General features: G+C 37.1%; 2 protein-coding genes across 3 annotated transcripts; one reads left to right on the top strand and one right to left on the bottom strand.

Moving 5' to 3' along the window:
- Positions 1–514: 514 nt before the first annotated feature.
- On the bottom strand, positions 515–3,594 carry LOC117636324 (pentatricopeptide repeat-containing protein At2g15820, chloroplastic). The gene is made up of 2 exons (XM_034370776.1): positions 2,916–3,594; positions 515–2,598 (listed from the first exon to the last, which is right to left on the bottom strand). The coding sequence occupies exons 1-2, from the start codon at positions 3,519–3,521 to the stop codon at positions 712–714; spliced, it is 2,493 nt and encodes an 830-aa protein (XP_034226667.1). The 5' UTR covers positions 3,522–3,594; the 3' UTR covers positions 515–711.
- A 4,872-nt stretch (positions 3,595–8,466) lies between these two features.
- On the top strand, positions 8,467–13,635 carry LOC117636323 (serine/threonine-protein kinase SRK2E). Of its 2 annotated transcripts, none has more exons than XM_034370774.1 (9): positions 8,467–9,246; positions 10,421–10,495; positions 10,571–10,672; positions 10,744–10,797; positions 10,890–10,982; positions 11,347–11,439; positions 12,306–12,410; positions 12,494–12,592; positions 12,984–13,635. In XM_034370774.1, exons 1-9 carry the CDS (start codon positions 9,070–9,072, stop codon positions 13,272–13,274), a joined length of 1,089 nt encoding a protein of 362 aa, XP_034226665.1. In that variant the 5' UTR covers positions 8,467–9,069; the 3' UTR covers positions 13,275–13,635. The 2 variants fall into 2 exon arrangements, with proteins under 2 accessions (XP_034226665.1, XP_034226666.1); XM_034370775.1 differs by having other exon boundaries at positions 9,128–9,238.
- The last annotated feature ends 268 nt before the right edge of the window (positions 13,636–13,903 follow it).

Genomic DNA, 13,903 nt, shown 5'->3' with positions numbered 1-13,903 from the left:
TCCACAAAGAATACTGCAACTTACAGAGCAATATGAATCCAACTGGATCCTTTAACCAAAAAAAGAATACAATAACAAACCAAAGTCACTCATTAATGTTACCCAAAAAAATGATCAAAATGGCCCTGTCTCATTTTGGTTTTGGGCACTTTTCTTTCTACTGCGGGAAACTGCAGACAGGTTCAGGTTGTATTAGTTCAGTTGGGAATTAGGGTTTGGATTTTCTGATTTCTCAATTGATTTCTGTCAGGTAGGCTGTCGTTTTGTTTTTAGCTTTTTAGTTAGGGTGAGCCAGGGCTTAGGTTTAGTTTTGGTGTTGTGGTCTGAGTCTCTGCTGTTTTGGGTTTTGTAGTAGCTGTTTGTGCCTCTCTGGGCTTGAATTTCAAATCAAAGAAAGAAAACAAAAACAAACAAAAAAATCTCTGTTTATCTCCTACTGATTCTTATTTATTAAAAAAGAAAAAGGAAAACTAAAGAGTTGTCAAAACATATACTGCATGATGACAGAAACAGATATTCCAGGGAAACAAGGAACAGGAGATTGTTTATAGATTAAAAATATCTTACAAAAAATCAAGACTCATCTACTTTCTGTCATCAAGGTATGTACAACTCTAGAAGCGAAAGCCTTGAATTGATTGAGAAGTCTCCTAGCTTACTAAACACAGTAATAATCTGAGAATGGCCAATAATACACCATCTTATAGAGCGCTACAAATTATTATCATTATCAGTGTGATCAGATTCAGAAGCATTCTCATCAGTATCAGAGCCACTACCAAAGTTGATGTTTTCAGTTTCAACCGCGCTGTTATCTGAGATTTGGCCACCTTTTAAAAGATGCTTCAAGTCATCTAGAATATAAGGTTCTACTAATTTCCAGAACCACGTAGAATTACTTCCCAGAAAACCAATCCAAAAATATCTCCCCTTCCTCTTCACCTTGCAATCCAGGGACTTTGCCTTCAAGGCTCTGACAATCTTCCCAACACCCTCTTCATTTCCCTTTATCTTCAACAATATGTCACCTGATGAAGTCCTGTGGCCCCCATACATATACCAGTAGGCAAGAGCACAGGGTGTCAACCATCTATGGATTAGCTTTGGAATCACCTGTCTACCTTTTGGCCAAAACTGGTCCGCGTAGAAACCTAAATAAGAATGCGAGATGGTTGAAAATTTATATGGTATGTCATCAGTACTCTCACTGGTTTTACAAGAAGGATGTAGCCACTCGTGGTATTGATCATACATATGTCTCCTTAACAGAGAATGTGTGCTAGAATTCTCACTGAACTCAAACCGGATCATGTGATTCTTCCTGTCTTCATCTGACTCAATCTGCAAACCACCCAACAGCATACCTACTAAAACTTCTCGTTGTTCTTTGCTCAGCTTCAGGCTTACAGGTCTCTTAACTACTTTTCTGCTCAAGCTCAAGACATAGTCAATCTTTTCCATCAATGGGGAGTCAACATCATATTTCTTCTGGCACATCAGATCAAATATTTTTTCTGCCTTGACATAATCTCCAGATGATAGGTATCCGCTTAATATGGTGTTGCAGGACCGAGCATTAATACCAGTTGGCCCATTACTCTGCATTTGGTCAAAGATCTCCTCAGCTTTATCAAGATTACCAACTTTCACCAAAGAATCCAAGTATATAGAATAAATCGTACGGCTGGGTCGACACCTCTCAAGGCACTGGAAGAAAGCTGATTCCAATTTTTCATGTGAGCCTAAGTTGAAGTACATGTTCATTAGATCAATATAAGATGGCATGAAAGTCTTCAAACCAGTGTTGATGAAATCTGTCATGAGGGACTCTGCAAGTTCAACTTCTTGAGCTTTACATAAGACCTCTATGACTTTATGATATGCCACAGCATTGGCTGAACCCAACTGTTCTTGCATCTCCCTGAATATCTCCAGGGATCTCCTAGGTTCTCCAACCTTTGAATAGGCTTCCATTTTATAAACATGTGCCTGATATGGGAGACCAACGTCAAGCTGGAGAAGTTTGAGCCAAGTACTTTCTGCTTCCTCCACATCCCCCTGCTTTGAGCAAGCTCTCAAGATAGACACAAGCACATCTCTGCCCACCTCAATTCCAGCTTGTTGCATTTCTTTCCTCAACGATGTCATCCTCTCTTTATCTATAGTATCCTGACAGCTATGTAGCCAGATTAAGCCACTATAAATATCCTTGTGAATCTCGAGTCCAGTTGTTACCAAATTATGAAAAATAAACTCAGCCTGTTTTAGGTAATGTTTCGAAGAGGTTCCAGGTTTGCTGACAAGGGCTTTGAAGAGAGAATTGTGCAAGCTAAGCCGGGGCTGGTAGCCTCCCAACTGAATCATACGATTGTAAATGCCACATGCTTCCTCCAAGCAACCTTGAACCGATGCACTAAGATATGCAACAACCAATATATGAAATGTAGATTCACTAGGCACACGCCCCTGATTAATTATATCATCAAATATATCCCTACACTTTGAGAATTTTCGCTCTTTACCCATGTAATCTGCTAATTTGGTAGCAAGAGCAAAATCAAAACGATACCAATGTTGTTGCATCATCCATTTGTACACCTACAGACATTTTAACAAAACTTAACTAAGTCCATATATATTTATATAATCAATGAATCATTTATTTTACTAGGATCCATAGAGCTAAAATCACAGTCCAAGTGAAGCAAAACATGCAAATTGCAATTTTTTTTTTTTTTTTTTGGAAAAGAAACAGTTATATTGATAACAAGAGGATAAGCAATCCTCAATCAACAGTACAGAAGACTAATGTGACAGCAATCTACAACGAGAAAGCTATAAACACATCAAAATACGCATATTGCAAATATCAACACAATGAAAACTCAAAAAGACTGAAAATTTAGTTACTTTACCCTAAACCCGACATCATTTTCGCGAATTCGCATACAATGCACTGCAACATAAGTGGCATCTTCTTGCCTCATCCACTTTTTCTGCGCATTGAGTATCCGACTCAACGTGCCGGCCTTATGCGCCGGCAGTTCCTTACAAAGCCAAGCCAGCTTCGACCTTCGCCACTGCTCCGGGAGGTCCTCGAGCTCCGGAACCTCAAGCTCCGGAACTGCCAGGTGCTTCAAGTCGGCTGAAGAAAAGCACTTATCTAAATCGAAAGCCTCGCCCTGCGCAACATTGCTCAAATCCCAATTCTCCCCTGGCTGCGAGGCCTCGCCCGAAAGGTGTTCGACGAAAGTACTGGAAGAGGGAAGGGCGAGTACTCGGCGGGATTTGGCCGCGACGGCGAGCGGGAAACCAGAGATGGGTCTCGGGAATCGGTGGGTAGGGTGGTAGTGGTGGTGTGAGAGAGAAAGTGTGAGGGAGCGGAGGAGGGAAAGAGAAGAGCGCATAGGGAGGGGTTTAGGTTTAGGGTTTGAGGAGAAGAGGGAGGAGAAGAAAGTGAAGGAGGAGTGGGTTAGAGAGAGAGTGGAGACTGGGAGCTTTGGAGGTCTACTCGGAAGCATGTCTGTGCTTCAGCCCTCAGTTTTTTCGCAGCTGGGGATTTTGATTTTGGGTGGGTTTTATTTTGTAATTATTGAATTGGAAATAGAAGGCTTGAGATTATTTAGCCTGCTCGGGGCCCACTACTTGGGCTTGATTCACTTAAGAGCAACTCCAGCGAGGAGCCCAAGCCCGAGGCTGGGGGGAGTCCAAGTCAAAAAGCCAGTTCCAGTGGGCCACTTTTGCCCGGGCTGAAGGTGGGACTCACGAAGACGGGCTGGCCCGAAGGCAGATCTCGCCCAAGTTCGAGTTCGAGGGGGGAGATGATGGCAGCATGCGCTAACGTCAGCCTTGTGCTCCACCAACAGCTAGAAGACAGGTGTCGTAGTCTGGGCGCTCCGATCGACTGCTCTCCTCTAATCCAACGGCTGAGCTTCTTTTTTTTTGGTTATAAAATTATGAAAAAAATACCAAAAATTTCTAGAATTTGTTTTCTATAAATACCTTTTACTTTTATTTATTTTTATATTACTTCATTTACTTAAGTTTACAATGTAAATAAGGAAGTACCCCCCATTTGGATTCAAATAAAAATACTAGAAAATTAAATTCCCACCAAATCAAAATATGAAAATTCGGTTTTAGTGCAAAATATGATTTATGCTAAAAATGATGGCTCATTAAGTCAATATATACTTCATAATAAAATCCCATAAAATCAAGTTTTCTTATTTGATGTGTAAGGAATAAAAGCCGCTAAAAATTATCTTGAGAAAATGATTATTCTGAAAAACCATTTTTCATACTTAGTCAATATTGCATCTCCGCTAAAAAATTTGTGGATTCGCCAGTGCCTACCAATACTCTTCACTTTCAACACTAAATCCTCATACATTTTCTTCTACTTCTACTATTATTCACTTGTTACTCAACATTTTATTCACTTTTAAATTGTATTTTTATTTATCATCTTATCCGAAAATTTTATCTGATTGAGATATAAATTTTATAATAAATATTGACACGTACAAACTCAAAAATTTTATCTGAAAATATTATCCAAATTAATTGTTTAAGTAAACAAATTTGTGAAAGAAACAAAAAAATGAATAGTATTTGCCCTTTGCCATGCAACGGGTGGAAACACAGCATTGTTTTTTGCAAGGGCAGCCACTATTCACGTGAATAGTGGCTGCCTAGTCCCCCCCTTCCCATGGCAAAGGGCAAATGGGTGGAGTTGCTCTAAAAGGCAAGCCAATTCATGAGTGGATTTTATTTTTGGGCTTTTCAAATGTAAGTTGATAAGTACAACCCATAATATAACTCAAATTTTAGGAAAAAATTCATATTGACTTTTTAAAGAGACCAAATATATCGTACATGCTTTGAAAAATATCAAAATTACAACATTACCATATGAGTTTTTTTTCTTCTAAAAATCATAATAAAAGGATAATAATAGTATTTCAACGTCAGCTGGTCTCTTTTGGATTTTTTTTCTTTAATTTATAGCTTTTAGTAAGAAATGAGTTTTATTATAAATTTCTCTTTTATTTTATCATTGGCTAGTAGGGGTAGGCGAAAAAACCGATGAACCGGTGAACAGAGTAAAATCGAATTGAAAAAAACCATATTGACTAAAAAAAAAGTCAATTTTCGCCCAAAAACTGAATCAAACTGTTTTAGATGGGTTCTCATCCCCTTGTTTGCCTTGAAAAATTTGATCCAAATTGAACCAATTCAGTTGTGTTATTTTACTTATTTATTTATATTCAAATATCCAAATCACATTATTAGCCCCAAGTAGTATCTAGATCCTTTAACCCAATTAATATCCAAATTTCATAGTCCGAATTTATATCGACATGTTTACTTATTCGTAATTGGAATCAAAATAAGGATTTAAATTCCGATTATGAATTACTATTGTGTTTACTTCACATAAAGAAATGAAAATGCAAATGGGGCCCGCACAAAATTAGGAATTCAACCCTTGATTTTGGAGGAATTGGATTCTTAGGTGGGATGTGGTATTCTAATTCTTAGAGAACTAACTCAGCATGAATTCATCTTTTTTATCCATTATATCCTCACATAATTTTTTAAATTCCAAATTTGCCATCCACTTTAACCCAACAAGAATTTGCCTATAAAAAAATTTATTTAAACCAAGAGCATTTTAGTAATCATACGGGTTTCAATCAAGGGAATTAGTTAACAACTTATAAGGAATCAATATAATTTATACCCCAATTCCAGATAGTTTAGTAAATAACTTCAATGGGAATCTAGATTCCAACTCATCCTCAATTCAATTCCTCCTTACACGATTACGGATTAGTAAACATGCCTAAATACCAACTATACGCCTATTTCTTTTTCTTTTCGATGCACCATAGCCATTTTCTTTGTTACACCTCCTTTCTTTCTTCTCCATCTCTTTCTTTCCTTCTCACTTCTTCACTTCTAGCTCAAATTGACAAATTGGTTTGGTTCAGTTTCCCTTTTGTATGTAAATTGAACCAAATCAAACTGTGTGAAAATTTCAATTTTAATTCCAATTTGAGGGGTAAATCGGGTCAAACCGAACCCCTATTGGCTAGTCCCCAACAACATCGTTTGATGACTTGGCATGTATTGGACTATTTTAATTAAATTGGACTAATGTCTTAACCGTTGATTAGTGAACTTATAAATGTTAAAACAATACTTATTAAATTAGACAATAATCCAACACATTGTTTCTTATAAGTCTCATCTAAAGGAGCAAGACTCATAAAAATTGACTCAGACAATTCCAATCTAGTTGAATATGAGCCTCCAAACAAGACTTACGAGTTTAAGATTAGAACTCGGGGCTTTTCATTAGGGATATATTGATATATATATATATATATATATATATATATATATATATATAATACAAAAGTCTTATGACAATAGGGTGTTATTGTTGTGCAAAAATGCAAATAGTGCCGATATCAGTTGCTTTGCCGAACGGACTATCAGAATCCTTGGTTCCTAGTCATCAAGAAAACATGCTCTTCACATAAAAATATTTTATTCGTTAAAAGATGGATAATGTGCCTTTTAACCAATTTCCCTATGCTTGAGGAAACGACTTTCCACCTTAATACAGAAGTAGGTGACGCATCCTGTTTGGCATCAATTTCAGGACTTTGTAATCACAAAGAAGGAGCCCAGCCAAGCATGATAAAGACAACTGAGAAATTGTTATTTAATGCTCTATATTTTTGTTATACCGTGTTATCCTGTATTGAGAAGAAACATTTACATGAAACGGAAATAGCATTATTATGAGAATCCTTTCTGGTGATGTTCAGTGACCATGTTATTTGATTGGAAAGCCAGCATTAGGAGAGAAAAAAAAAAAAAAACCTAATTCCAGCTAGCTAGGCTTGCAATTTGGTAGGTCAGTTTGTGGTTGGTAAAGATCAGCATAAGTAAAGTACTTAAATATTCAACCAAATTGGAAAATGAAATTATAATAAATGATGCAACAGTCATTATTATGAAGAAAAACTTGTAACTCAGTTAAAATCAAATTAGTATCCAGCTGCAGTTTAATATGAGGAACTGCCACTTACTTGACCAAGAGAATAAAATATAATAATAATTTGATGACTATCTTCCCATTGCCCACACCTTCTTGACACTTGTCAGGCAACAACAATCTCACTCACCATTGTTCCCTTTCTTTTGCTGGCCACTCCCACTCTGTCTCTCACACCCCATTATAAAAATATAGGAGATCCAAGATTTGAACAGAGCAGGGAGCAGCAGCACAGGATTTAGGTTGTCCTTTTCTTAAGCCCTTGAAATTTACCTTCAAAATTAATGATATGCAGCTGGTCTACTACTCTCATCCTTAATTAAGGATGAGGGAGTCAAAGATTCAGATTGCAGAGAGGGGTGGGTTTGACTAATCATCATTTAAGACATACACAATGCTGTATATTTCTCAACCTTATAATGACAAAAATTACTTCCTCCTAACCTAAGGAACCATTAGGATCCATATATGTAAGTGATAACTAGGCAAATGGAATTATGGAACTGGCATTCATGTAAATGGGAAAGTAATTTATCTTAAGACATTTGTTCCACATATAAAAAGTATAGGTTAGCAACAAAGGAAAGCAAATGAGAATGTAATTGATCATAAAAATAGGACCACTCAAATATAAAAGTATTTGTATCTGTTCCACTTGAGAAAGATACTACTCCAAAATGATTTTCATAGACAATGAGTTTGTAGTTATGTGGTTAAGCTAATTCACTCATACACAAATAGATGATGTTAAGACGTTTAGATCAAAGATTTATCATTTTTATTAGAGTATAGCTTCATCAGAAACCATATGAATTCGCATTGTAAATAAAATGAGTTTGAGCACATCCACAATGTGAATTTGTATTGAATGTGATCTAGCTCTTTCTATAATGGAAATTCACATTGAAAGTGAACTTTGGTTTGACTAGATTTTTCATTTTTTTTCTATATATACAAGATATTCTTAAAGAGAGTTGAAATCGAATACAAAATCTTAAATCCCAAATTTAACGATAATTGTTGTTAACTACTTGAACTACAACTCTTACATTTGTCACCCTCAATTTGAATATAAATTTGTTACCATCATTGGATTGTGTTCCCAATCCATACAAAGCCATCCCTTTCTTTATGTTTCTCAATATAACAATTTTCAGGGTTTGAGAGACACTTCCCAATAGCTACTATTGATTGCATTCCAGGTGTGGGAAAAAACAACCAGAAGAAACAGAAAAGCTTATCCCCATGTGGACAGTACTGACATGGTTAGGGGGTATTTAAATAATTGCACATGTTCTGAGTTCACTGAATTTGAGACAATAAATAGATATGATCTCTCTGTATGCCTTGTCTCCTAAAGATTTCTCGAGTCTTGGACTCTGGTGCGGATAAAATCATAAAAATATCATAAAAATTCATTTCCCAAAAAAGTACCAGATAAATACCACACCAACAAAAAAACAATCTCACTCAGACTGAGAGAGAGAGAGAGAAGAGCGAGTAAGAGCTGAAAGAAAAGAAAAACCACACAGTTGTACAAACAGAATACACAGCACAGAGAGAGAGAGAGAGAGAGAGAGAGAGAGAGGGAGAGAGGGGATGGTTGGGTTCACGAGCTCTATCGTAACGCCTCTGCAATCAGTGTGCTAAAATACCCAGAAAAGAAAAAAGGAAAAAGCTTTTTTCTTTGGCCAAAAATCTGAGAAACCCCCCATTTCTGAGGTGGGTGAAGCTTCACGGGCTCGAACCCATCTCGGTCTTTTTCTTCACCCACCAGCTTTTCATCAATCCAGTGGTCCACGTCCTGCCACGTCATCTCCACAACCTCCTTCTCGGTTGATTTGATCACTGTTTTGGGCCATTTTGCTATTGTTTCTGTCTCTGTCTCTCTCTATAATGTAACGGAGGAAGAAAGCTCAGCTTGTGGAGGAACTTAATTAGGTTTTTTTCTTTTTTCTTTTTAAAGAGTGTTGGTATATATAGGGAGAGGGAGAGAGATGGATCGGTCTGTGCTCACAGTTGGGCCAGGCATGGACATGCCGATCATGCATGACAGCGATCGGTACGAGCTCGTTCGTGATATTGGGTCGGGAAATTTCGGGGTTGCCAGGCTTATGAGGGACAAGCAGACTGATGAGCTTGTTGCTGTGAAATATATAGAGAGAGGTGAGAAGGTTAGTGTCTGAATTTTACTCTTTTTTGTTCTTTTTTTTAGATGAGTTTTTGAGGTCTGACTGATGTTCTGTATGTGAGGGAATTCACTGTTTTCTTGACATTTTTTATTTTATTTTTATAGGTGAAGGTTGATGCGTTTTTTGTTTTATGCTCGATTAAAGTTTCCTTTTGTGATCGTTTCAAATTGATTTTGTTGGGTCATAAATTTTTTTTGTCTTTATGTGTCTTTTGAATGGGAGTTTCTGGAAGTTGATTGTTTATTTGTTGCTTGAGGGTTAATAAGTTTCCTACTGAAGTGTCCAAAACAGAAACAGTTGTTTTTCTTGGATTTGAATTCTTAAATGCTCAGGATTTTGTTTGTAAAAAAGCTGGAACTTGACAATCTAATGGAGGATGAAGATAAACATCTGCCCTCTGCTAAACTTCTGAATAAACCAGAGAAAAGAAAAAAGCAATGAATTTGAACTGCAAATTTTTACCTTACATTGGCCCAGTAGTTCCCTTTGTTATGGATTGCAAATTTCTAAATGTTTGTTTTCTTCTATTTTCCCAGTTTTTTGGTCTGTAATCCCTTTTTGGAATGAATTTTTCCTCTCAGTTAGGTGCCGATGGATAAAATGAGAATCCGTGGATGTTTAAAGAATCCAGAATTAGCATTGGCTTTCTATTCTATAACCATGTATATAGTAAAACCACTAATAGTATGTCTGAGAAAGAAACTTGTAAAGACCTATCAACTAAATTTGAGTTTTAACTCTGTAACTGACTTCGATCTGTAGCCGGAAATAAGTATGCAACTGTGTCAGATAGAATTTGACCATGATAGAATTGATGACATTTGAGGACTGCTGACTAATGGTTTTCATTAGTAGATCACAAGCAGTAAGACTTTTCCTGGATGGGTTATGCTGGCATTCCTTTGTAAATTGTTAAATTATTAAAAAGACTTTTAACAATTTCATGTTATCTTCTTATTAAGTGTGTTGAAGTTAATCTTATTTTTTAGTGATGTAGGTAGGACAAGTCATCTGATTGGTCAAGATCTTTTTATCTATGCCAGATAAATTTCTATTGTCCTGTATGGCTTGTAATAGGCCTTGTTGTGCTTGGTAGTTCAATTCAAATACTCTCCTATCATTGTTGATTTACCTACTTCTATATTTTGTCTAACAGATAGATGAAAATGTACAAAGAGAAATTATAAACCACAGGTCATTGAGGCACCCAAACATTGTCCGATTCAAAGAGGTCTGTTAATTTCTGACATCTAATCACACAGATTAAATCCTCCTTGGGATTCAGTAATGTTACTATTGATTGCAGGTAATATTAACCCCTACTCATCTGGCTATTGTGATGGAGTATGCATCTGGAGGAGAGCTCTTTGAGCGGATATGCAATGCTGGGCGGTTCAGCGAGGATGAGGTTCTTATCCAATACATTAATTTTGTTTCTAATAGTGATTCCGACTAATTTCTAATGTACTTGTGTTGCAGGCACGCTTCTTTTTCCAACAACTTATATCAGGAGTCAGTTACTGTCATGCCATGGTGTGCTGACTAATCAGTCTATCTCTATTGTGATTCTTTTGATATCTACTAAATTTCTGACTGGATATATATTTTTGCATTTCATCATGAAGCAAGTGTGCCATCGGGACTTGAAGTTGGAGAACACATTGTTAGATGGAAGTCCAGCTCCTCGTTTAAAAATATGTGACTTTGGCTACTCAAAGGTACACGACTCTCTCTCTCTCTCTCTCTCTCTCTCTCTCTCTCTCTCTCTGTGCACGTGCCCTTGCCTTCATTTTACGGAAGTCAGGTGCTAAAATTATGACAGATCTCTGGTGGTTAAACTTAAAACAAAAATGTATCCAGAAAATCACTAGAAAAGTATGGTTCCTTGAATGCAATACATGTGTTTTCCTTTAACTGGTAGATACTTCATAGGAAGTTGTCTGCCCCTTGTACTTTTGTGATATTGGTGAAGTGTAAGCTAATTTTTCATTGCTAACCTGTGTGTGCTATTACCTTGTTTGTTTGTTTGTTTTTTTTTTTTTTTTTCATATCCATCTAATTAGGCTCTGTCTCTTTTCTCAGTCCTCGGTGCTGCATTCACAACCAAAATCAACCGTTGGCACCCCTGCATATATTGCTCCTGAAGTGTTGCTTAAGAAAGAATATGATGGCAAGGTAATAATGTTTTTCATCTATACGAATCAATCTATTTAAAGTTGGAGAGGATAATTCTTTTAACTAACATGTTAAGTAATCTCGATTAATGGTATCTTATTATGTTCGTTGCACTTTTAGTTATTTCTCTATTCAATTCTTTATAAGTTCATTTGTCACTGTATTTGCATATATTTAACTTAGCTTAAGACTTTCTGGGAAAAAAAAAAAAACTTATCTTACAACTTATAACTTGCAACTATACTCCCATTATCTTATAGTTATGAGTATGTAAAGCTGTCCTATTTCTATCTCAATTGTCACTAAATAATTTATGAGTAATCCAACCACCCTTAAATCAGTTCCAAATCTAGTAGGGCCGAAGTGCAGCTCGCAAGGTCAAAACAATTCCACCATGATATATAGAGTTCAGTTCTGAGTTCATCTGGCAGAAATTTAAAACACTCTGATCATGGGTAACTAGCTGCAACTGAAAGGATGAGCCAGAAAAGATTGTTGGATATTACCACAAGACATAAATGTTGGGAGGCTTTTCTTTTTTCTTCTTGCCTTATCCTTGTTTTTGGTACCTTACAAACTGTACTCTTGAGGGCTTTTGTGTTGACTGATGATAACCTGAGGCGAACGCAACTTCAGGAAAGCCAAAGTACACTAGTTAGATGCACATTCTAAAATATGGCAATTTGATTACTCACCACCCCTTAGAAAGAAAGGGTTGTTCCGAATCAATGTTCGATCTCCATTCCCTGCATACATGATTTAATGCTGTGTACTTCTGCATGATGGATAAAGGTTATTCTTTCCTCTGCTTTCACATAAATTGAATACGTCATGTTAATAGTTCTCCACTTTGGTATGCCTTTCAGATTGCAGATGTCTGGTCTTGTGGGGTGACCTTATATGTCATGTTGGTGGGTGCATACCCATTTGAGGATCCTGGGGAGCCTAAAAACTTCCGCAAGACAATACATGTAATTTTTTGCACCATATTCAATACTGAAACAGGGAAGCTATGACACTTAACTAAAATGAAAGATTCTTTCTTTTTTTGCAGCGTATAACAAATGTCCAGTACTCGATTCCTGACTATGTTCACATATCTCCAGAGTGCCGCCATCTAATCTCAAGGATTTTTGTTGCGGAACCAGAGAAGGTGGGTGATATTCTTTGTATTATACGTGTGCACCTATACCAGTATCTTATTCCACCTTGATCCATGTCCTATTTGCTTATTGCTGGATCTAGTACATGAATTTATTAGGATCTTGCATTTACTTATTCTTCTCATTCTCTTCCTATGTATGTGGCATCCCTGAACCTGATTTCACAAAATGCAAAGAGAATAGGCTGCATTTTGTGAAAGAAACCAGGAATACAGCCTATTCTCTTTCCTGGTTTGCAGCCTACTCTCTTTCCTGCATATAGAAATATGCTTTGCAAGTTGTTTCTTTCATTGGCTTGCTCCCCATATCTGATTAGGGTTCAAAGGACAGAAAGAGCAATGTTATAATTTGAGTTCCATTGAATATTTTTCTGTGCGACAGAGGATAACCATTCCTGAGATTAGGAACCATGAGTGGTTTTTGAAGAACCTTCCAGCAGATCTCATGGTTGAAAACACCACAAACAGCCAGTTTGAAGAGCCTGATCAACCCATGCAAAGCATTGATGAGATCATGCAGATAATTGCTGAGGCTACAATACCTGCGGCTGGGACGAACAGCCTCAACCAGTATCTTGCTGGCAGCCTGGACATTGATAACATGGAGGAGGATCTGGAGTCTGATCCCGACATCGACATTGACAGCAGCGGAGAGATAGTTTATGCAATATAGTTGGCAGAATGCCTGGTCATGGTGCGGATGACGTGCAAGCAGGAATTTAGAAGACCTGCTTATGAAACTAATTATTATCTTCAGTCACAAGTCCGCCGTTGTGAAATTGGAGCAAGGGTTTTTAGCCTTTCCTGGCAATGGACGGTTCAGTGCCTGAAAGTTCCTGGCAATGGAGTCCATCCTCCGCCTGTGTTTCTTTTTTTCTCCTTTTTCTAGTGGCAGCTTCTGTTCATTTGTTTTTGCCACTAATTACTAGTGGCATTTATCTACTGTTATGTACTTGTCGCAAGTAATGTAACAGATGGTTTGCTGAAAATTGTATCAGTGCTCATTCTCCAGAAAGTTTCCCCACTTCTCTCTCTGTCTCTCTCTCTCTCTCAACAAAACATGTTTTTGAAAGAATTGTAGGAAATATAAGCCGGGTTTTGTCATTTAATGGTCAAAGGAAAGAAGAAAAAAACCTTATGTAATTGTTAACGCCTGTAGGATGTGGATCAACCCGATGTTAATTTGAATTTAGACATTATTGTGTTTCTAATTCGACAGGATTGTACTTAAATTTCCAAATCGAAAAAAAAGGTTTCGGGTTAAGCAGTGATTAGCCTTTCCAAGCCACCAGATTTGTATCC

Source organism: Prunus dulcis, chromosome 8, assembly GCF_902201215.1.
Source record: "Prunus dulcis chromosome 8, ALMONDv2, whole genome shotgun sequence".
Taxonomy (NCBI): domain Eukaryota; kingdom Viridiplantae; phylum Streptophyta; class Magnoliopsida; order Rosales; family Rosaceae; genus Prunus; species Prunus dulcis.
The sequence above is the reverse complement of the archived record's forward strand: the minus strand, read 5'-3'. Positions and strand labels throughout refer to the sequence as shown.

Excerpts from the sequence above, each read along its gene's own strand:
- LOC117636323 (XM_034370774.1), top strand. The coding sequence starts at position 9,070 with ATGGATCGGTCTGTGCTCACAGTTGGGCCAGGCATGGACATGCCGATC. Across the intron at positions 10,496-10,570 it reads ACATTGTCCGATTCAAAGAG|GTAATATTAACCCCTACTCA; the intron begins GTCTGTTAATTT and ends TATTGATTGCAG. Across the intron at positions 11,440-12,305 it reads AGAAAGAATATGATGGCAAG|ATTGCAGATGTCTGGTCTTG; the intron begins GTAATAATGTTT and ends TATGCCTTTCAG.
- LOC117636324 (XM_034370776.1), bottom strand. The coding sequence starts at position 3,521 with ATGCTTCCGAGTAGACCTCCAAAGCTCCCAGTCTCCACTCTCTCTCTA. Across the intron at positions 2,599-2,915 it reads AAAATGATGTCGGGTTTAGG|GTGTACAAATGGATGATGCA; the intron begins GTAAAGTAACTA and ends AAATGTCTGTAG.